This window comes from Pelophylax lessonae (assembly GCF_965119305.1).
Source record: "Pelophylax lessonae genome assembly, chromosome: 10".
Lineage (NCBI taxonomy): Eukaryota > Metazoa > Chordata > Amphibia > Anura > Ranidae > Pelophylax > Pelophylax lessonae.
Window position 1 is genome coordinate 1,569,578 of NC_138777.1, and position 24,050 is coordinate 1,593,627.

General features: G+C 49.0%; 1 protein-coding gene and 1 long non-coding RNA gene across 9 annotated transcripts in view; both read left to right on the forward strand.

The window, feature by feature from the left end:
* The window catches only part of SOX6 (SRY-box transcription factor 6), a 548,208-nt gene that overhangs the window by 422,148 nt on the left and 102,010 nt on the right, over positions 1 to 24,050 (forward strand). For all 8 annotated transcript variants that reach the window (XM_082269784.1, XM_082269783.1, XM_082269788.1 and 5 more), the window contains 2 exons: positions 286 to 406; positions 22,147 to 22,226. In XM_082269784.1, the coding sequence (XP_082125910.1) occupies positions 286 to 406; positions 22,147 to 22,226 (201 nt within the window). The remainder of the gene's footprint in view (positions 1 to 285; positions 407 to 22,146; positions 22,227 to 24,050) is intronic.
* LOC309565057 overlaps positions 1 to 24,050 on the forward strand; it is a 654,865-nt gene that overhangs the window by 309,627 nt on the left and 321,188 nt on the right. The gene's annotated exons all lie outside the window — the stretch shown is intronic.

Genomic DNA, 24,050 nt, shown 5'->3' on the forward strand with positions numbered 1-24,050 from the left:
CAGAGCGCAGTCACTGTGAGAGAAGGAAGCAGAGCCTGCCTATGTAATGGAGGAGACTTGTATATTGATAAGGTGGATGAGATGATGGACGGATTGAATTGGGGTGTATATGTAGAACGTTGAAGGGGATATGGCACAGTTTGTCGGGGGAGGGGTAGTACAATGGCGGCGTTGCCTTTGATATGGTAATGGCGGCCGGTGCGGAATGTCAGGGGGGGTCTCGGGAGGAGAAGATCTGCCAGGTTGGATTTGTTGGTTGTCTGATCAGAGTCTTGTGTTCTGCAGGTTCAGGGTCACATGCCTCCCCTCATGATCCCAATCTTTCCACACGACCAGCGGACGTTGGCGGCAGCCGCGGCGGCCCAGCAGGGGTTCCTCTTCCCTCCAGGATTGACCTACAAACCAGGTAGGTGTGAAGTGACCCCGGGGGGGGGGGGGGGAGGTGTGAAGTGTGAAGTTTGTATTTTTGTCCATCTGAACATATAATATAAAATAATATCTGTGCGCCCCGCTGAATTAGACGCCCTATGAGGTCACATCTTCCAAATCACCAGGAAATACCTTTATATTAAAGCTCGTCTCTGAGCCTCTGAAAGTATCTCCAACCAGGGAAGGGAAGGGGTTAAAGTGGCTCTCTGTAGCCCCACTAAGTGATTTCCTCCCATTTCCTGTGCCGGTGACAACCTGTGTCCAGGACAGGAAGTGAGGGGAAATCTCCAGGGATGGCCAAGTCAGAATGAAATATTCTTTTTCTTGTGCAGTCGGGAAGTCTAGAACTTCCCCCTGACATTTTATTGCTGTCTGTGAGAGTTTCCCTCACTTCCTGTCCAGGTGACAACATCACAGATGGAAGCTGCCATGGTTCACTTGCTTCAGGCGGTGCAGGTTCCCTCATACAATGGCTTAAAGAGGCCCCCGGGAACAAGCATGGATATGTCGGGGGTCCCAGCTCTTCATGCTCATTCTGGGTCATTGAAAAATAGAGGAAGGGTGACGGTGACAACTCTGGAACTTGCACCTTCAAAAACAAGTCAGCAATGGTGGCTTCCCATGTCCACCCCGGCCGGTCCCTGGGAGAATAGGATTGTGCCTTCCTATAAAAACCCAGGACAAACTTTTCCAGGGATGAAGACCAGACCCAAACCCCCGGAAGGGGAGTCACTGGGGGAAACCAGAATAAAGTGCCATGTCAAGGATAAGGAATCCAAATATGAGGTTCATTTTATTAAAGCAGTCCAAAATGTGGCAGACAACGCGTTTCAGAGGTCAGGAGATGCTCCTTCAGCTGGGCTTGGAAGCATAATGAAGGTGAAGGTTGGACCAGCTGCCAAGGAGTGTGCTTATTCCCACCATTCCAAGGAGTGTGCTTACTCCCACCATTGTAGAGGTAACCTCTACCTTCATCATCCCTCCAAACCCTGATGAAGGAGGCATCCGACTGCTGAAACGCGCTGTCTACAGGTACATAATGGAAAAATAGGTTATTTCAACTAAAACAGCCCAACATGGTCCACACATGTATCCATTAGGGTCCATGCGTGAGTCCAACATGTTTCAGGGGTCAGGAAATATCCCCCTTCATCAGGACTTGAGTACAACCTCCACCTTCATTTTTGCACCAAGCCCTGGTGAAGGGGGCTTCTCCGAACCACCAAAACGCGTTGTCTGCAGATATGGAACAGTTTGGACAAATATCAGGCTCATTTTTAATCAGTCCAATATGTTCCATACAGGTAGCCAACACAATTCGAGGGTCAGAAGATTCCAGCTTCATCAGGGCTTAGATGGGTAATGAAGATGGGGGTGGGACCAGCTTCTGAGGAGGTAGTCTAACCTCCACCTTCATCAACCTTCCCAGTCCTGATGAAGGGGGCATCTCCTGACCCCTAAAAATCATTGGCTACATTTACGGAACATATTGAACAAATATCACGTTCATTCCACTTAAACAGTCCCAACATGTTCCATACCCGTAGACAACGTGTTTTGAGGGGTCTGGTTAAGCCCCCCTTCTTCATCGGGGCTTGAAAGAGGTGGAGGTTGGACCAACTGCTGAGGAGTGTGCCTAATCCCACTACTGTATCCATTCTTCTACTAAATTACTTCCCAAGTCCAACCTCCACCTTCATCAACCTTTCAAGTCCTGATGAAGGGGGCATTTCTAGACTCTCGAAACACGCTGTCTACAGGTGTGGAACATATTGGACGAATAGATTATTTCATCTAAAACATTCCAACATACATGTGTCCATCGTGGACCATGCATTAGTCCAATGTGTTTCAGGGGTCAGGAAATTCCCCTCTTTATCAGGGCTTAAGACCAACCTCCACCTTTATCATCCCTCCAAGCCCTGATGAAGGGGGGCATCTCCTGACCCCAAAATATATCTACTAGTATGGAACAGTTTGGACAAAAATCAGGTTCCTTTTAAATCGGTTCAACATGCTCCATACAGGTAGCCAACACAATTTGGGGGTCAGAAGATTCCGGCTTCATCAGGGCTTGGAAGAATAATGAAGGTGGAGGTGGGACCAGCTTCTGACGAGCGTGCCAAGTCCAGCCTCCACCTTTATCAACCTTCTCAGCCCTGATGAAGAGGGCATCTCCTGACCCCCAAAAATCATTGGCTACATTTATGAAACATATTGAACAAATATCAGGTCCCAACATGTTCCATACTTGTTGACAACGCGTTTTGAGGGTCCGGAGATGCCCCATTTCATCAGGTCTTGGAGAGATAATGAAGATGGAGGTTGGACCAGCTGCTGAGGAGGGTTCCTATTCCAACCTTTGTATCCATTCTTCTACTAAATGACTTCCCAAGTCCAACCTCCACCTTCATCATCAACATTTCCCTGATGACAGGGGATCTCCTGACCCTCGAGATACATTGTCTACATATATGGAACGCATGGACCGCTGGACTGGAGTGAAACCAATTTTGGGATCCAGCACCACTGATGAGGAGACATTAGGGGAGGTGCTACAGCGAACACCTAGCATTAAAGAGATGTTTATGGCAACACTTCCCCCAATAACCCCGCCCATTGCGTACATCTGATCTCCGATAAGGACCTGGACTCCGCAGATCTCAGATAAAGACCCAGACCCCACAGATCACCAATAAGGACCCAGACCTCGCAGATCTCCAATAAGGACCCAGACCCTGTAGATCTCCAGTAAGGACTCAGACCTCGTAGATCTCGGAAAAAGACCTGGACCCCACAGATCTCCGATAAGGACCCGGACCTCACAAAACTTCGATAAGACACAGTCAGACCTCGAAGAACTCAGATAAGGACCCGGACCTCACAGATCTCTCATAAGAACCTGGACCACGCAGCTCTCCAATAAGAACCTGGACCAAGTAGATCTTCGTTAAGGGCCTTGACTTTGCAGATTCCTGATAAGAACCAGGACCACGTAGATCTTTGATAAGGGCCTGAACCTCTCAGATCTTCGATAAGTGTCTGGACCACACAGATCTCTGATAAGGACCCGGACCTCGCAAATCTCCGATAAGAACCCAGACCTCGCAGATCTCCGATAAGGGCCCGGACCTCGCAGATCTCCGATAAGAACCCGGACCTCGCAGATCTCCGATAAGGGCCCGGACCTCGCAGATCTCCGATAAGGGCCCGGACCTCGCAGATCTCCAATAAGAACCTGGACCTGTCAGATCTTCGATTAGGGCCCGGATCACGCAGATCTCTGATAAGGACCCGGACCTCGCAGATCACCGATAAGGGCCCGGACCTCGCAGATCTCCAATAAGAACCTGGACCTGTCAGATCTTCGATTAGGGCCCGGATCACGCAGATCTCCGATAAGGACCTGAACCTCGCAGATCTTTAATAAGGGCATAGACCTCGCAGATCTTTAATAAGGGCATAGACCTCTCAAATCTTTGATTAGGATCTGGACCTGTCAGATCTTTAATAAGGACCTTGACCTGTCAGATCTCCGATAAGGACCTGGACCTTGAAGATCTCCGATAGGGCCTGGACCTCTCAGATCTTCAATAAGGGCCTGGACTTCGCAGATCCCCGATATGAACGCGGACATCGCAGATCTCTGATTAGGGCCCGGATCACGCAGATCTCCGATAAGGACCTGAACCTTGCAGATCCCCAATAAGGACCTGGACCTCACAGATCTCTGATAAGGACCCGGACCTCACAGATCACCGATAAGAATCCGGATCCTCACAGATCCCTGATAAGGACCCGGATCTCATAGTCTCACCTGCCTGCTCTGGTTCCCCCTTAGAGATGACAATGTTCAGTTATGTGCAGATTGATAATACGGAGTGCTGCTTCTACCGTAAACCAACACTTGCTGCATGCTGAAAGTTCCCTGAGAATTTGTATTCTCTCCCTCTTGGTGATTAACCGATTCCCCGCAGAATATCTCACCTTTAATCAGATTAAAGAAATAATAAAATGCAGCGAAACGTAATTAACGAATTTGACATAAAAATCTCTCCTTCCGATTCGCCGTCTTCTGCTAACAGCTTGCAGCGTCGCCTTCATTTTCAATTCAGATTTGTAACAGGTTACCTGCGAGATGACAGATTCGCCGCACCGTCTTCCTCTGTGCGAGCTGCTGCAGAGCATCGCTCCATTCTATACCAATGTATTCTGCAGATTATTCCATCACTGAACTCTCTACAGATCTGCAGAAGATCTCTCCATCTCATCCCCCTCCTGACAGATCCATATTGATCTATTCTGCAGATTATTCCATCACCGACCTCTATGAGGATCTGCAGAACATCCCTCCGTCCCATCCCTCTCCTGACAGATCCATTTTGATATATTCTGCAGATTATTACATCATTGACCTCTCTGCAGATCTGCAGAACATCGCTCTGTTCCATCCCCTCCTGACAGATCCATTTTGATATATTCTGCAGATTATTCCATAACTGACCTCTATGGGGATATGCAGAACATCACTTTGTCCCCTTCCCCTTCTGACAGATCCATATTGATCTATTCTGCAGATTATTCCATCACTGACCTCTCTGCAGATTTGCAGAACATCGCTCCCTCCCATCCCCCTCCTGACAGATCCATATTGATATATTCTGCAGATTATCCCATCACTTACCTCTATGGAGATCTGCAGAACATCACTTCATCCCACCCCCCTCCTGATAGATGCACATTTATCTATTCTGCAGATTATTCCATGACTGACCTCTATAGAGATCTGCAGAACATCGCTCCCTCCCATCCCCCTCCTGACAGATCCATATTGATCTATTCTGCAGATTATTCCATCACTTACCTCTTTAGAGATCTGCAGAACATTGCTCCATCCCATCCCCCTCCTGACAGATCCATATTGATCTATTCTGCAGATTATTCCCCCTACAGATCTGCAGAGCATCGCTCCGTTCTAGGGGGGAAGACATTTTGGGATTTGTAACGCCGGAACATATTTGTAATAAATTTCTGGTTGAATTTTTTATGAACTTTTTTTTCACTTTTTAAACTTTTCCCGTCAAACTTTCCAAAATCCGCAAACAGGTAAAAGAGAAAGCGGGAGTCCCAGCACAGCGCCGCGTGCGCCCAGACCGGCGAATTAGCGCCGTCTCTCCACCGCCGGGCGAGGTGCGGAGAAATATTGTCGGCGTCAGGAATTTATTGTTGGTTTCGGGTGATCAGAGCCGTAAAAAGGAGAAATAAAGGCGGAATATCAGCATGGGAGGAACGTGTTTTATTCATGAGCGGTAATCAAACATTCTTCTATAAATATTACATTATGTGGAGACAAATAATCGCGGCGGCATCCATGTTATCAGAGAAATCGCGTCCCGCTAAATTGCTACAAGACAGGAGCCTCCCCCCCCCCATCTCCTCTAATTGGACGGTACCATCACCTGTGATATGCGCAACAAAGAATCGCCGCAAAAAGTCAAAAGTTTAATTGGAATAAAACGGAGAGACAATAAACTGCGGCGTCTGCCTGAAGGACGGCGATACAATGCGAGGCGGGAGATTGATTAATACGCGGCGATGTAAATTGGCGGGATATTGCTTTACGTGCGCAGGCGTTTCCTGCTAATGAATGGCGCCGGTGCGATGACATCGCATTGTCACTCTGCGCAGGAATCTGCAAATTGCTGGAACAATAAACGCCGTTATAAAGGGATTAATCTTTGCTCCTGACAGCGGCGGCGTGACGCCGACCGCCACAATCGCCCGCAAATAATTACAATCTGACCTGTCAGAGGATGATCCGAATCTGAACGCCGCGGCCCAAAATTTCTGATTTGCCAAATATTACTTTTATTATAAATGTTATTATTATACTTTTCTCCTAAATATTATTCACATACAGAGGAGCTGACACTCTAATGTCCCCTCCCCCACAGTCACATCAGTCTCTGTACCAGAGGAGCTTACACTCTAATGTCCCCTCCCCCACAGTCACATCAGTCTCTGTACCCAAGGAGCTTACACTCTAATGTCCCCTCCCCCACAATCACATCAGTCTCTGTACCTGAGGAGCTTACACTCTAATGTCCCCTCCCCCACAGTCACATCAGTCTCTGTACCAGAGGAGCTTACACTCTAATGTCCCCTGCCCCCACAGTCACATCAGTCTCTGCACCAGAGGAGCTTACACTCTAATGTCCCCTCCCCCAGTCACATCAATCCCTGTACCAGAGGAGCTTACACTCTAATGTCCCCTCCCCCACAGTCACATCAGTCTCTGTACCCAAGGAGCTTACACTCTAATGTCCCCTCCCCCACAGTCACATCAGTCTCTGTACCTGAGGAGCTTACACTCTAATGTCCCCTCCCCCACAGTCACATCAGTCTCTGTACCAGAGGAGCTTACACTCTAATGTCCCCTCCCCCCACAGTCACATCAGTCTCTGTACCAGAGGAGCTTACACTCTAATGTCCCCTCTCCCACAGTCACATCAGTCTCTGTACCAGAGGAGCTTACACTCTAATTCCCCCTCCTTCACATCAGTCTCTGTACCAGAGGAGCTTACACTCTAATGTCCCCTCCCCCCACAGTCACATCAGTCTCTGTACCAGAGGAGCTTACACTCTAATGTCCCCTCCCCCCACAGTCACATCAGTCTCTGTACCAGAGGAGCTTACATTCTAATGTCCCCTCCCCCACAGTCACATCAATCTGTACCAGAGGAGCTTACACTCTAATTCCCCCCTTCACATCAGTCTTTGCAACAGAGGAGCTTACACTCTAATGTCCCCTCCCCCACAGTCACATCCGTCTCTGTAACAGAGGAGCTTACACTCTAATGTCTCCTCCCCCACAGTCACACACTATTATTATTATACATTATATAGCTCTGACATATATTCTCGGTTCTGTTCGGCAGCTCTCATTATTCTACACGGCGGTATTTGGCGCTCTGCGCTGTTGCGTGGCGTCGCACGGTCGGTCAGTTCAGGTCTTCCTCCCTGGAGATGATGGGGGGAGGGGAAGGCGGCAGGTCTGGGCTCGCCTTCTATTCTTCCAGATATGAAAGGAATCGCTCAGCGAGGAATCTCGGATCCGATACGAATGTGAGAGAAAAAAATGCTGCGACATGTCAGCTGACGGTGTGCCAAGATTCTCGCACTTTCCTAACCCTTCGTGTTCCTCTGACAACGATCGGTGCATTCATGTAATATGGACATTCGGGGGGAGGGGGAAGGGGGGCGTTGCCATGGGTTACCGCCACATTAAAGCCCAATTCGCATCCACGGCGCTTTTATGTGTGAAAGTATAAGACGGCCCATTCACCTAAATCCGCCCTCTGCACGAAAAACGCGACAAAGTAGCCTCTCCGCCCATTTTTGGAGCGGACTTTGCCTCATTTTTTAACACGTTTTGTTTGTAAATAAGAAGGAATGGCGCCCAAATGCGCGTTCCGCATTGTTTGCGTGCCAATTAAACGTTTCCACTCAGAGACCCGAACCGCAATCCCACCGCATCACCCAACCGCTACAATCTGAGCGTATGATTCCTATTACACAGGGAGTGACAGCAACAAGGGTCCCCATTGGGAGATTTATCTTCACTTCCTGTCTGGGTGACCACACAGGAAGTGCTGGGAAATCCTCTAACCAGCAGTCAGTATTGAAAACTCAGCAGAGGCTCTACCTCTTCTCCTATTCTATTTAAATTGAGAGTATTGGAAGAAACTTTAGAAACAGTTTTCGGTGCTGACTGCTGGTTGGGGTGATTTCCCCGCACTTCCTGTGTGGTCACCTAGACAGGAAGTGAAGATAAATCTCCCAGTGGGGACCCAGTATTCCCATCCCCCGGAGTGCAGGCCCTTATCCTGATTTGTAAGGTGCGGGAATGAATGACATTTCCAGATAGAAGAGATGGCAGAATGTGTGCGAAGCATCTGATGGAAGCTGACACTCTGACTCCCGGCAGGAAAGTTGAACCCATTGAGCTGCCCAGGAATCAGCATGCAGCCTGGGTGTCAGCTTCCATCAGACTCTTCTCACTGCCTGGGTGTCAGCTTCCATCAGACACTTCACTGCCTGGGTGTCAGCTTCCATCAGACTCTTCTCACTGCCTGGGTGTCAGCTTCCATCAGACTCTTCACTGCCTGGGTGTCAGCTTCCATCAGACTCTTCTCACTGCCTGGGTGTCAGCTTCCATCAGACTCTTCTCTCTCCCTGGGTGTCAGCTTCCATCAGACTCTTCACTGCCTGGGTGTCAGCTTCCATCAGACTCTTCTCACTGCCTGGGTGTCAGCTTCCATCAGACTCTTCTCTCTGCCTGGGTGTCAGCTTCCATCAGACTCTTCTCACTGCCTGGGTGTCAGCTTCCATCAGACTCTTCTCACTGCCTGGGTGTCAGCTTCCATCAGACTCTTCTCTCTGCCTGGGTGTCAGCTTCCATCAGACTCTTCACTGCCTGGGTGTCAGCTTCCATCAGACTCTTCACTGCCTGGGTGTCAGCTTCCATCAGACTCTTCTCACTGCCTGGGTGTCAGCTTCCATCAGACTCTTCACTGCCTGGGTGTCAGCTTCCATCAGACTCTTCACTGCCTGGGTGTCAGCTTCCATCAGACTCTTCTCTCTGCCTGGGTGTCAGCTTCCATCAGACTCTTCTCTCAGCCTGGGTGTCAGCTTCCATCAGACTCTTCTCTCTCCCTGGGTGTCAGCTTCCATCAGACTCTTCTCTCTCCCTGGGTGTCAGCTTCCATCAGACTCTTCTCTCTGCCTGGGTGTCAGCTTCCATCAGACTCTTCACTGCCTGGGTGTCAGCTTCCATCAGACTCTTCTCTCTCCCTGGGTGTCAGCTTCCATCAGACTCTTCTCACTGCCTGGGTGTCAGCTTCCATCAGACTCTTCTCTCTGCCTGGGTGTCAGCTTCCATCAGACTCTTCTCACTGCCTGGGTGTCAGCTTCCATCAGACTCTTCTCACTGCCTGGGTGTCAGCTTCCATCAGACTCTTCTCACTGCCTGGGTGTCAGCTTCCATCAGACTCTTCTCACTGCCTGGGTGTCAGCTTCCATCAGACTCTTCTCACTGCCTGGGTGTCAGCTTCCATCAGACTCTTCTCTCTCCCTGGGTGTCAGCTTCCATCAGACTCTTCACTGCCTGGGTGTCAGCTTCCATCAGACTCTTCTCTCTCCCTGGGTGTCAGCTTCCATCAGACTCTTCACTGCCTGGGTGTCAGCTTCCATCAGACTCTTCACTGCCTGGGTGTCAGCTTCCATCAGACTCTTCACTGCCTGGGTGTCAGCTTCCATCAGACTCTTCTCACTGCCTGGGTGTCAGCTTCCATCAGACTCTTCACTGCCTGGGTGTCAGCTTCCATCAGACTCTTCACTGCCTGGGTGTCAGCTTCCATCAGACTCTTCTCACTGCCTGGGTGTCAGCTTCCATCAGACACTTCACTGCCTGGGTGTCAGCTTCCATCAGACTCTTCACTGCCTGGGTGTCAGCTTCCATCAGACTCTTCTCACTGCCTGGGTGTCAGCTTCCATCAGACTCTTCTCTCTGCCTGGGTGTCAGCTTCCATCAGACTCTTCACTGCCTGGGTGTCAGCTTCCATCAGACTCTTCACTGCCTGGGTGTCAGCTTCCATCAGACTCTTCTCTCTGCCTGGGTGTCAGCTTCCATCAGACTCTTCTCACTGCCTGGGTGTCAGCTTCCATCAGACTCTTCTCACTGCCTGGGTGTCAGCTTCCATCAGACTCTTCTCACTGCCTGGGTGTCAGCTTCCATCAGACTCTTCTCTCTGCCTGGGTGTCAGCTTCCATCAGACTCTTCTCACTGCCTGGGTGTCAGCTTCCATCAGACTCTTCTCTCTCCCTGGGTGTCAGCTTCCATCAGACTCTTCACTGCCTGGGTGTCAGCTTCCATCAGACTCTTCTCTCTCCCTGGGTGTCAGCTTCCATCAGACTCTTCTCACTGCCTGGGTGTCAGCTTCCATCAGACTCTTCTCTCTGCCTGGGTGTCAGCTTCCATCAGACTCTTCTCACTGCCTGGGTGTCAGCTTCCATCAGACTCTTCACTGCCTGGGTGTCAGCTTCCATCAGACTCTTCTCACTGCCTGGGTGTCAGCTTCCATCAGACTCTTCTCACTGCCTGGGTGTCAGCTTCCATCAGACTCTTCTCACTGCCTGGGTGTCAGCTTCTATCAGACTCTTCTCTCAGACCATTAGTAACAGAGGAACGCCGGGATTGACCAATCGGCTTCACTCCCCATCTTTGGGCTTTCTGAGTCTCCGCCTCTAGAAGAAGATCAGAGGGTTGGGACTTCACTGGCTGCATGCTTGTTTAGGCCGGTGATTCGGAAAGCATTGAAGCCAGGAGCCAGGCAGTCGGTATTTTCCATGTGCACTCTCGGCGCGGGTCTCCTTTAAATGGGCGAGCAGAGGAAGCGGGGGTGAAGCTGGCAGAGCGGAATTAGGGCGAGGCGACACGTTAATAGAGGGAGAAGAAATTGTTGTCTCTATAGATAGGAAACATAATGGGCCCCGCCGGCCGACAAAAGGGCCCCATTAACAATTCAATTAATAATACATTAGCGCTACACTTAATTAATAATACGCTCGGGCGGCGAGACGCCATTCCGCCGCACCTTCCCCATTGTAATCTTATTTTATATTGCCCCAATTTCCATCCATTATTTCCCAACGACTAATTGTGTGTTTTTTTTTGTGCCCCGTCGCTGCGGATCGCGCCTTCTCCGGAAACAATGACAGCCGTAATGGCTGCACGTGCGCGCGGGATAAAAGCCACGGCGGACGGGGAGAATTACATTAAACTCCCATATTTCTGTCTTTATGAGCGCCATAAACTCTCTGAGTGGACGCCGCGCAGCAAAGAGAACGACCTTCACCGCTCACTTGTCCAACACAAACGTTCCGCGTCATCCTCCTCTGACCGCATCGCATCCTCGCGTCATCTTCCTCTGACCGTATCGCGTCTCCGCGTCACCCTCCTCTGACCTCATTGCGTCTCCGCGTCATCCTCCTCTGACCGCATCGCGTCTCCGCGTCACCCTCCTCTGACCTCATTGCTTCTCCGCGTCATCCTCCTCTGACCGCATCGCGTCCCCGCGTCATCCTCCTCTGACCTCATCGCATCCCCGCGTCATCCTCCTCTGACCGCATCGCGTCTCTGCGTCATCCTCCTCTGACCGCATCGCGTCCCCGCGTCATCCTCCTCTGACCACATCGCGTCTCTGCGTCACCCTCCTCTGACCACATCGCGTCTCCGCGTCATCCTCCTCTGACCGCATCGCGTCCCCGCGCCATCCTTCTCTGATCGCATTGCGTCCCTGCTTCATCCTCCTCTGACCGCATCGCGTCTCTGCGTCATCCTCCTCTGACCGCATCGCGTCTCCCCGTCATCCTCCTCTGACCGCATCGAATCTCCATGTCATCCTCCTCTGACCGCATCGCGTCCCCGCGCCATCCACCTCTGACCACATCGCGTCTCCGCGTCATCTTTCTCTGACCGCATCGCGTCTCCACGCTTCTCCCTAATCACTTTCACTACTAAATCTCCCCGAGTGCAACCCAGATTAATTACCGCCACATCAAGGGGCTCAGAGCGGGATTATTGTTGGGATTGCTTTTCACTCTCCGCTCTAATTTCCTCCCGAATAGAAATTCTGATGAATTTTCAGTTTTCGGAAGTTCGGATGTACCTGAATTTTTTAATTACAATAGCACAGAATTTAAATTTATCCGAAAAATAATCAAAAAATAAATGAGAAACTAAAATTTAATTTGAATTGATTCTATTTAAATTTTGGAAAAATTGTGATATTCTTTCTATTCCTTTCTTTTTTTTATTTTATTTTATTCTTTTATGTTCTACTCTTTTATTTTCTGTTATATTTTTTTCTATTTTATTCCTTTATATTCTTATCTATTTTATTGTATTTGGAAATTAGAAAACAACTTGAAAACTTTTTGAAAAATATTTGAAATTAATTCAAAAACTATTTGAATTCAAATTCGAAAAATTTGAATGGATTCGAATACGAAGAAACAAAATAAGTTCCGAAAAACAATTCAACAGATTAAATGAATTTATGGAAATAACGAATCAAAACAAAACTTAACACACAGGGTAGAGCAGACAGGCGCAGGGTAGAGCAGACAGGCGCAGGATAGAGCAGACAGGCGCAGGATAGAGCAGACAGGCGCGGGGTAGAGCAGACAGGCGCGGGGTAGAGCAGATAGGCGCGGGGTAGAGCAGAGCAGACAGGCGCAGGGTAGAGCAGACAGGCGCAGGGCAGAGCAGACAGGCGCAGGGCAGAGCAGACAAGCGCAGGGCAGAGCAGACAAGCGCAGGGCAGAGCAGACAAGCGCAGGGCAGAGCAGACAAGCGCAGGGCAGAGCAGACAGGCGCAGGGCAGAGCAGACAGGCGCGGGGTAGAGCAGACAGACGCGGGGTAGAGCAGACAGGCGCGGGGTAGAGCAGACAGGCGCGGGGTAGAGCAGACAGGCGCGGGGTAGAGCAGACAGGCGCGGGGCAGAGCAGACAGGCGCGGGGCAGAGCAGACAGGCGCAGGGTGTGGTGCAATAAATAAAGAAGAAAATAACTGAAGAGAAAGATAAAGAAGATCAACAGCTGGAGAGAGATTAACCCTTTCCCTGGAGGAGAGAGGAGAGCCACGACCTACAATGCCGCTCTTCATACACATTCTGTACTGACACAACGGGGGTCCCAGAACAATGACACACTGACACTTGGGGGTCCCAGAACAATGACACACTGACACTTGGGGGTCCCAGAACAATGACACACTGACACTTGGGGATCCAGAACAATGACACACTGACACTTGGGGCTCCCAGAACAATGACACACTGACACTTGGGGATCCAGAACAATGACACACTGACACTTGGGGGTCCCAGAACAATGACACACTGACACTCGGGGGTCCCAGAACAATGACACACTGACACTTGGGGGTCCCAGAACAATGACACACTGACACTTGGGGGTCCCCAGAACAATGACACACTGACACTTGGGGGGGGGGGGGGTCCAGAACAATGACACACTGACACTTGGGGGGGGGGGTCCAGAACAATTACACACTGACACTTGGGGGGGGGTTCCAGAACAATGACACTCTGAAACTTGGTTGTGTGTGTTCTGGCTTAAAAGGATGAGGTGGCAACCCAACCCAAAACAATGACACACTGATATTGGGGGTTCCCAGAACATTTAGGCCCATAGTATTGGGGGGGGGGGTCTCTTCATTGCTCCCTGTGTTAGTTTCGGCAAGGCAGTGTACGGTTGGGTGAGGAGAGCTGGGTGGCAGGGTATGGCTGGGTGAGGAGCGCTAGGTGGTGGCGTACGGTTGATTAGGGAGCGCTGGGTGCCTAATGTACGGTTGGTGAGGAGCGATGGGTGGCGGTGTACAGTTGGTGAGAAGCGATGGGTGGCGGTGCACCCTTGATGAGGAGCGCTGGGTGGCGGTGTACAGTTGGGTGAGGAGCGTTGGGTGGCGGTGTATGGTTGGGTGAGGAGCGCTGGGTGGCAGTGTATGGTTGGGTGAGGAGCGCTGGGTGGCAGTGTATGGTTGGGTGAGGAGCGCTGGGTGGCGGTGTACAGTTGGTTGAGGAGTGCTCGGTGTCGGTGTACAGTTGGTTGAGGTGCGCTGGGTGGCGGTGTATGGTTGGTGAGAAGCGCTGGGTGTCGGTGTACGGTTGGGTGAGGAATGCTGGGTGTCGGTGTACGGTTGGGTGAGGAGGGCTGGGTGTCGGTGTACGGTTGGGTGAGGAGCGCTGGGTGGCGGTGTACGGTTGGTGAGAAGCGCTGGGTGTCGGCGTACGGTTGGGTGAGGAATGCTGGGTGTCGGTGTACGGTTGGGTGAGGAGCGCTGGGTGGCGGTGTACGGTTGGTGAGGAGCGCTGGGTGTCGGTGTACGGTTGGGTAAGGAATGCTGGGTGTCGGTGTACGGTTGGTGAGAAGCGCTGGGTGTCGGTGTACGGTTGGGTGAGGAATGCTGGGCAGTGTATGGTTGGGTGAGGAGGGCCGGGTGTCCCAGGTGTCGGTGTACGGTTGGGTGAGGAATGCTGGGCAGTGTATGGTTGGGTGAGGAGGGCCGGGTGTCCCAGGTGTCGGTGTACGGTTGGGTGATGGTGACCTCCATTGTGATGTAGATTGGGGGGGAGGAGAAGGTTATGTAACGTTCCGGTATTGTGTGGAGAAATGTCTCATTGTGTTGGGACACGTCGGGCTGTTGGGAGGTTCATTCCTCCGGAATATTTGGACAGGATCAAACAATGAAATTGCAGATAAATATCCAGTCATTCCAGTTCACGGCTGAGGATTTCCAGCCCAGCCTTATCGCCTCCTAGAAGAGATCACAGACTCCTCTCCTTCTATATAATCACTCGGCACGCGTATACCGAACATCCATTGTCTGATGATCCGGTTCCTCACTTTACAGGCCAGCCAATGTGACTACCCCAAACCTGACCTTGTAGTACCAAATGAAAGGTGAAATCAGGCTTGCAGGGGGAGTGGCTTCCCTGCCACATGATGGGCAGGAGGTAGTTTGGAGTGAATCTTTTTGGGTTCAATTTGAGGGCAGATTTGGCCCTTCTTTTTCCTGACCTCTGTAATTCTCCCCGGCATGCTCTCCATCAACTTCTGGGCCACACCCTGACTGATGGCCCCCCCATTCTTCTCCTCACTGTGCGTGCCGACGCACTAACACCTGCCTGCTGCCATTCCTGAGCAGGCTCTGTACTTGTGGTGCCCCCATCCACCCCTTCACTGGTGGTGCCCCCTGCCTCCCCCCCCCTCTGCACTGGTGGTGCCCCCATCACCCCCCCCCCTTCACTGGTGGTGCCCCCTACCTCCACACCCGCCCCGCTCTGCACTGGTGGTATCACGTACCTGGAGATGAGCCTGACACTGTGAGGAAGGCCTCCCTTGCGCCTCCGACTTGGGACCCCTGATAGTGCAGACAGGGGACACCGGAGTGTAGAGTAGCACGAGCGCCTGGAGGTTTGCTTGAAGCGGACGATGGCTACTGGTGAAGGTTGCCAGAGAAGTCCGATGAGCAGGGTGTTGAGCAGGCAGCAGGTGCAGGAAGCAGGGGTTCCTGGGTAACAGGAGGAGCTTCCTGAGCAGGATGGACGGATCTGGGAATGACAGAAGCGTGGTAAGACAAGCCGGGTCAGGAGCCAATCGGTAACGTAGAAGCCAGTAGGAGCAGACAGGTCACGGGACCAGCCAAGGTCGGTGCAGACGGAGAGCAGAGAATCGTCAGGACAAGCCGGGTCTGGAACTAGGAACAAGATGCAGGTAAACAGGTAACAGGTATCCAAGGCTGAAAACAAAGCAGCACTAGAGCAGTGCAATGGCTGGGTTTAAATAGTCCTTTTGGTGCCAATGTCTAACGCATGTTCGCGTACTTGCGTACGTGCGTGCGCGGTTGCGCCAATTCGCGCATGCGCATTGGCCATTGTCAGGTTTCTGACAGGAACACGTCTTTGCACAGTAAACGTTCTCTTACAGGGGGTGCCCCCATCACCCTCTTCACTGGTGGTGACCCCTGCCCCCCCCCCCCCTCTCTGCACTGGTGGTGCCCTGATCCCCCAGCTCAATCAACTGTATGAGACACCCCTGGTGCTTGCTGGACTTTCTTGGGCGCCCTGAAACTTTCTTCACAAATGCAGAGGAAATGCTTTTTTGGGACTAAGTTCATTTTCATGGCAAAGAGCGACTTCATTCATCTGATCGCTCTTCATAACAATCTGGAGTATATGAAAATTCCACCATAAACACGGAGGCAGCAGACTTTGTGAACATTAATATTTGTGTCATCCTCAAAACTTTTGGGCATGGCTGTAGATTTTAGAGTGGAACCCCCCCCAAAAAAAAAAAAAAAAACACACAGCTTGGGGTGCACCTTAAAATGAAGCTGTGAGGTTCCCCCCCCCCCCCCAAATTCATACCAGATCCTGGATTGGGGTCTGGTATATATTTTAGGGTTAAACAGAGCTTGGGGTGCCCCCAGAATTCCATACTAATCCCCCCAGGTCTGGTATAGATTTTAGGGTTAAACAGAGCTTGGGGTGCCCCCAGAATTCCATACTAATCCCCCCAGGTCTGGTATAGATTTTGGAGTTGACTTTTTGTATTGGTTCCTCCTTAACCATTCCTGGACCGGAAGGTTTTCCCCCCTTAACGACCAGGCTATTTTTTGCTATACGGCACTGCGTTACTTTAACTGACGATTGCGCGGTCGTGCGACGCTGTACCCAAATAAAATTGAAAATCTTTTTTCCCCACAAACAGAGATTTCTTTTGGTGGTATTTGATCACCTGTGCGATTTTTATTTTTTGTGCTATAAACAAAAAAAGAGCGACAATTCTGAAAAAAATATATATATTTTTTACTTTCTGCTATAAAACATTCCCAATAATAAAAATGTAAAAATCTAATTTTTTTATCATTTTAGGCCAATTTGTTTTCTGCTACATATTTTTGGTAAAACAAAATCCCAATAAGTCTATATTGATTGGTTTGCACAAAAGTTATCGCATCTACAAACTAGGGGAGAGATTTAGGTCATTTTAATTTTTTTTTTTTTTACTAGTAATGGCGGCGATGAGCGACTTTTAGCGGGACTGCGACATTGCGGCGGACAGATCGGACCCCTAACTGATATTTTTGACACATTTGGGGGGACCAGTGACATTACTACAGTAATCAGTGCTAAAAATATGCACTGTCACTGTAATAATGACACTGGCAGGGAAGCGGTTAACACCAGGGGCGATCAAAAGGTTAAATGTGTCCCTAGGGAGTGCATTCTAACTGTGTGGGGGGATGGGCTTGCTGCATGAACACAGAGACCTGTGTTCCTAAATAAGAGGATCCCTGTGTTCATTACTGACAGAACAACGGTCTGATGTGTTTACAATGGCAGACCGCCGTTCTGTCTCCATGGGGAGCAATCATGGGTGTCCCCAACGGAAATCGCGGTCGCCGGACCTGCTGATTGGCTCCCCCTGTAGCCACCAGCGGTCCCGCCAGAGGACGTACAGTTTCGTTGTTGCGCGGGACAGAGCTGACTTGCTGCATTATATGTACTGTTGGCGGTCGGCAAGTGGTCCATACCATACCTGGGGGGGGGGTCTGTGTTTTTTTGTGTGGACTCCACCCTAAAATCCATACCAGACCCCAATATTGGATAAGGTTCTGGTACAAACCACTTTGGGGGGGGGGGGGGCAACGTCTTCTTTTTTTCACCAGCATTGTCATTTTGTGGTGCACCTAAAGATTGTATATCCACCAGCATCCTAGCAACTGGTGGTGCCATTAGTTGCTATGATGCAGGCAGCTGGCATGCACAGTTGCTAGGAGGCAGGTGGCTGCTTGCCTCCTAGCAACCAAAGTAGTTGTGGCCCAGACAGCAGAAGGTGGTCATTTAGTGGTGGGTATAGTTCCACCTCTAAGCAAATGACTTTTGGCTTCTGGGGTCACCCTATCTACTGTAGGTTACCCATTTGCCAGACTGCAAACACCCAAAGTTCACATGAACCCCGGGGAGTGGTGAACGGGAACCCCACTCCTGGTACCAAGATGGGTATTGTTTTGGTCTGATATTACCTATGTATTGGCTGCCTTTGGTTATTTAATCGCGGCTATTTCCCCCCCCCCCCCTTTTTGTTCAGAAGGGGAGGAGCCTATAGAGCCAGTGGGAGTTTGCGGCCGTCTGCAGAAGGTCAGGCTTTAAAAAGCGTTGCCACCCTCCACCCTCCACATCCTGTGCAGCCATCAGAGGGCGCACAGAAGGGGAGGAGCCTATAGAGCCGGTGGGAGGTTCTGGCCGTCTGCAGAATGTCAGGCTTTATAAAGCATTGCCACCCTCCACATCCTGTACAGCCATCAGAGGGCGCCGGCGAATCATTACTTTACAAACAGTCTGATGGGAGTCGAACATTTCTGTGTCTCAGATTCCTATCTGGCTGAAGTTGCCCAGAGCAAAAAAAAAGGTGAACAAAATGGCCGCCATCCCGCTCTCTTGTCCAGCGATAATAAATGCAGATGCCCTCCTGGCCCGATCAGCGATTCACGCACACAGCGGGCTCCTGGGAGATCTGCGTTCCATTGACAAAACGCTTTTATACGATGCGTTTACCCCGCAGTAAATCCTCTTTAAAGACGACGGATCATTGGCGCTGCGGCGTATCGGAGAGACAAAAGAGGCGGCCATGAATTATTCATGATGCGTCGGTGGGGGGGTTGGGGGGGATATCATACCTAAACTAGTTCCCGCTGATAGTTTAAATGCTTATCTCCAACCTCTTTAAAGCGTCATTAATTCTGCGGCGCCCTTTGTGCGCCCGTTTTATATATTTCCCGGAGATGGAAAGGTAGAAAGGAGCGTTATTTAACCTAAATTTTTTTTTATTTGGGGGGGGGGGGGTGCGATTTAACATATTGGAATAAAGGAAAAAAAATCACATCAGCGCGGGCGCCGGGGTCGGCGTCATTACAGTAGATGCGATTAGTTTCCAGAAATAAATAAATAAATAAATAAATTAAAATCACGCGAGTCGCCAACGAACCAAAATCAACCACATGGAAAGGGGAAAATAAGATGGCATATTTTGAATATTGCTCGGCGGGGGGGCGGCGCAGTTCAGTGTTCTGGGAGGCATTGTAGCCGACCGTCATAGGCAATCAGACGCCAATTGTTAGTGGACTGTGCGCCGGCGCTCGCTGTGCTCACTGGCCTGATGAGGTATTATGGGCCGAATGCAAAGCGGATGGCGAGATTACCAAGGGACTTTTTTTTTTTTTTTCTAACTTAACGTTAATGTGGAGTTGGTTGGGTGTCGCGTCCTGCCGGGGCGATGAAAAGTCGTTTTCGAGGTAGTTAGTTCATGCATTGTTACACACGCAGGCTGACGTGTGCGCTCCGAGCGCGCACATTTCCCCGCTGGAAGCAGTCTACAAGACAATCAGGATTCAATTCTGCTTTTTTTTTTTTTTTTTTTGTTGCAAGATTTGAATTTCTTAAAGTGACTTTTAGAATTTTTGTGAATATTTCATTTTTGCGGTCGTTACCTCGCAATAGGTGAAGGGGCGCATTTACACTGCGCCATCTTAGCGTGTCCATGTTCACAATATAAAGATTGTGTCTCCATTGTTTCCAAACATAGGACGTCCATTTTGCTCTGTGGAAGTCAAAAGCAATGCAACAAAATACACGGAATACAGCGCCTTGAAAAAGTATTCATACCCCTTGAAATTTCCCACATTTTCTCATGTTACAACCAAAAATGTAAATGTATTTTATTGGGATTTTATGTGATAGACGACACAAAGTGGCCATAATTGTGAAGTGGAGGGAAAATGATACAAATAAATCATGAAAAGTGTGGCTGCATTTGTATTCACCCCCCGGAGTCAACACCCCCCATACATTTTAACAGACTATACCCCCCCCCCCAATAATGACCATTATTATACATTGTAGAAGACTATACCCCCCCCCCCGATAATGACCATTATTATACATTGTAGAAGACTATACCCCCCCCCCCATAATGACCATTATTATACATTGTAACAGACTATACCCCCCCCCCCCCGATAATGACCATTATTATACATTGTAACAGACTATTACCCCCCCCATAATGACCATTATTATACATTGTAACAGACTATACCCCCCCGATAATGACCATTATTATACATTGTAACAGACTATACCCCCCCCCCCCCCCGATAATGACCATTATTATACATTGTAACAGACTATACCCCCCCGATAATGACCATTATTATACATTGTAACAGACTATACCCCCCCCGATAATGACCATTATTATACATTGTAATAGACTATACCCCCCCCCCCCGATAATGACCATTATTATACATTGTAGAAGACTATACCCCCCCCCCGATAATGACCATTATTATACATTGTAACAGACTATACCCCCCCCCCGATAATGACCATTATTATACATTGTAACAGACTATACCCCCCCCCCGATAATGACCATTATTATACATTGTAACAGACTATACCCCCCCATAATGACCATTATTATACATTGTAACAGACTATACCCCCCCCCATAATGACCATTATTATACATTGTGACAGACTATACCCCCCCCCCCCCCCCATAATGACCATTATTATACATTGTAACAGACTATACCCCCCCCCATAATGACCATTATTATACATTGTAACAGACTATACCCCCCCCCCCCGATAATGACCATTATCATACATTGTAACAGACTATACCCCCCCCCCATAATGACCATTTTTATACATTGTAACAGACTATACCCCCCCACCCCGATAATGACCATTATTCTACATTGTAACAGACTATCATTACCCCCAAACATAAAGCTATAAACACGCCCAGAATTGCGCCGAGCCCCCCGACAATGGCGTTCAGGGGGTCACAACTCAGATTGGAGACCCCGTTATGTTCCACACATTGATCTGTGATATTACAGCTACATGCAGGTTTTCATGTTATCACCTACTGCAACCCTACATATATGGCAGCGGGTGGCTCAGGTAGATAGTCTGGGGGGGTATAGTCTGTTACAATGTATAATAATGGTCATTATGGGGGGGGGGTATGACAGTATATTACAATGTATAATAATGGTCATTATGGGGGGGGGGGGTGTATGACAGTATATTACAATGTATAATAATGGTCATTATGGGGGGGGGGGTGTATGACAGTATATTACAATGTACAATAATGGTCATTATCGCAAGGGGGGGATGGTAATGATAGTCTGTTACAATGTATAATAATGGTCATTATGGGGGGGGTATAGTCTGTTACAATGTATAATAATGGTCATTATGGGGGGGGGGGTATGACAGTATATTACAATGTATAATAATGATCATTATGGGGGGGGGGTATGACAGTATATTACAATGTATAATAATGGTCATTATGGGGGGGGGGTATGACAGTATATTACAATGTATAATAATGGTCATTATGGGGGGGGGGGGGGGGGTAGGACAGTATATTACAATGTATAATAATGGTCATTATGGGGGGGGGTAGGACAGTATATTACAATGTATAATAATGGTCATTATGGGGGGGGGGTAGGACAGTATATTACAATGTATAATAATGGTCATTATGGGGGGGGGTATGACAGTATATTACAATGTATAATAATGGTCATTATGGGGGGGGTAGGACAGTATATTACAATGTATAATAATGGTCAGGGGGGGGGGGTGGGTAGGACAGTATATTACAATGCAACCCTGAAGGGGGGGGGGATTTCACATGCTCACCCATTAGTGAGGCCCCTTTGCCGGGTCACAGACAGAGTAAATTCATGGCGAATATCCAATCATTCGCCACAGATTGGCCTGATCTGCTTATGAGGACAGCAGAAAAAGTGAAGTAATGGAGGGTGGAGGAGGGGTGGGGGAGCATGGAAGCTGTGAACCTATCTGTGGGTGCCCTAAGATGCCCCCCAAGTCTGTGGGTGACCCCCTGGCACTCCTGTGTGTGTGTGCAGATGTCTGGCTGAGCGCGGGCGTTGCGCAGGCGGCTGTGTCGGCACTTGCAATGTGTCGCTTGTGTTCATTGTCTAAACTTAAGTCTATTGTTCTCCCCGACAGGTGATAACTACCCCGTGCAATTCATTCCATCGACAATGGCAGCTGCCGCAGCTTCTGGACTCAGCCCGTTACAGCTACAGGTATGTGCGGAGATACTGGGCCGCCAGCCAAACTGTGAGTGTGGGTGGGGGAGGGGGGGGGAGACACTTCCCAGCTGTATGCTAAATATCACTGACTGTCAGATTGGGTTACGCAATATTATAACCGTGCCGTCCCAGCCGTGTATAAATACTGCCCCTCCGGGGTCACTGCTGTAATTGTCAGGTGTTACATATCAACTCTCTTCTTCCTGATTAAAGAAGTCCCCCGCCTTCACATAACATTGTCACCTGGTGCAATGGCTCAGGCAGCTTCTACAAGAGGAACATTATGTTCTAGTGATAAAGACTTTTATGGGATCTCAGATTTTGGGTCATTGTTGTTGAAGAGAATTGTAGTATCATTTGATGTATATAAAGGGTTTGCTGTCCCATATTTTCTTGGTTATATTCAGTATGTACAACTACAAAAAGGTGTCCGATAATATTAAGAAGCAAAATAATATATTCAAACACTAGCAGCGCTAAATAAACAAACTAAGGAATAAAATCCAAAGTCCTTAAATGGGTATTTCCAGGTCATGTGGTAAGTTGGTTAGACACAATCCTTTTATCACAGGGAGGGTGTGTCCATATTCAGTATGTAGATGTATCAACCCCCCCCCCCCCCCCCCTCCTAGTGGCCCTCTAGTAATGAGGCTTTGTGCAACTCCTGCTGAAATTACAGGATAGGCCACCTTGTACGCAGCCAGTCTAAGCCGAGCCAGTAGCCTAGATAAGGGGAGCAGTAAAGCAGAGTCACTATATACAGAATATATACAGAATAAAGGTTTATAGTTTATTACATTCTGATAATATGATTTATTTATAAGGAACCCTACAGGAGGCATTTGCTGTTCTCAGTTTTCACTAATGTTTGCCGGATGCCATTCTTACCAGTGACTAATTGGGTACAAAGTGACTAATTGTAAATAATTGGGGTGCCAGGACACTAACTGGGTTACTAGGGAGCTAGCAGGAAATATGTGGGATGCTGAGACCCTAGCACGATCTAATTGGGGTGCTTGGACTCTAGGAAGGCATAATTGGGGCTCTGGGACCCTAGCAGGAAGTAATTGGGGTGCTGAGCCCATAGCAGGACATAGATTCTAGTAAGACATAATTGGGGTGCTTGGACTCAGGCAAGACGTAATTCAGGTTCTGGGATCCTAGCAGGACAGAATTGGGGTGCTCTGTCTCTAGCAAGACATAATTGGGATGCTGGGACCCTAGCAAAACATAATTGGGATGCTGGGACCCTAACAGGACATTATTGGGGTGCTGGGACCCTTGCAAAACATAACTGGGGTTATGGGAACCTAGCAAAACATAATTGGGGTGCTGGGACCATAGCAGGACATATTGGGGTGCTGGGTGCATTTGATCTCTTTCTAATAAGTTATTACAAACTTTCTATATCTTTGAATTTGGATACTCATAGACCTTCTAGTTTATAGCATATTCCACACACCATAGTAAGACCATTTTTAGGGCAAAACTAGCCAATTACCAGATCTGCCTGAACAGAGACCACCTGACCAGTGCCAAGACTTTGATCATGTGACCAGACATTGCTCATCACTGAACATGTCTAAACTTCACGTGTCATTCTCTTATGATGGGATGCAAATGAGGAATTTTCTTCTATTTTACACAATTTTATGATTTTGTTTTATTTTTTGTTGATGGTGACCTTAGCATGTTAGTGTGTTTCTGACATACAAAGGATTGTTGGTCTCCTTCCTCACCTGAAATAACAAACAAGTTGAAGGGACAGAGTGACTTTCCCCTAAACACGTTGTTACTGAAAGTTATCGTAGATAAAAG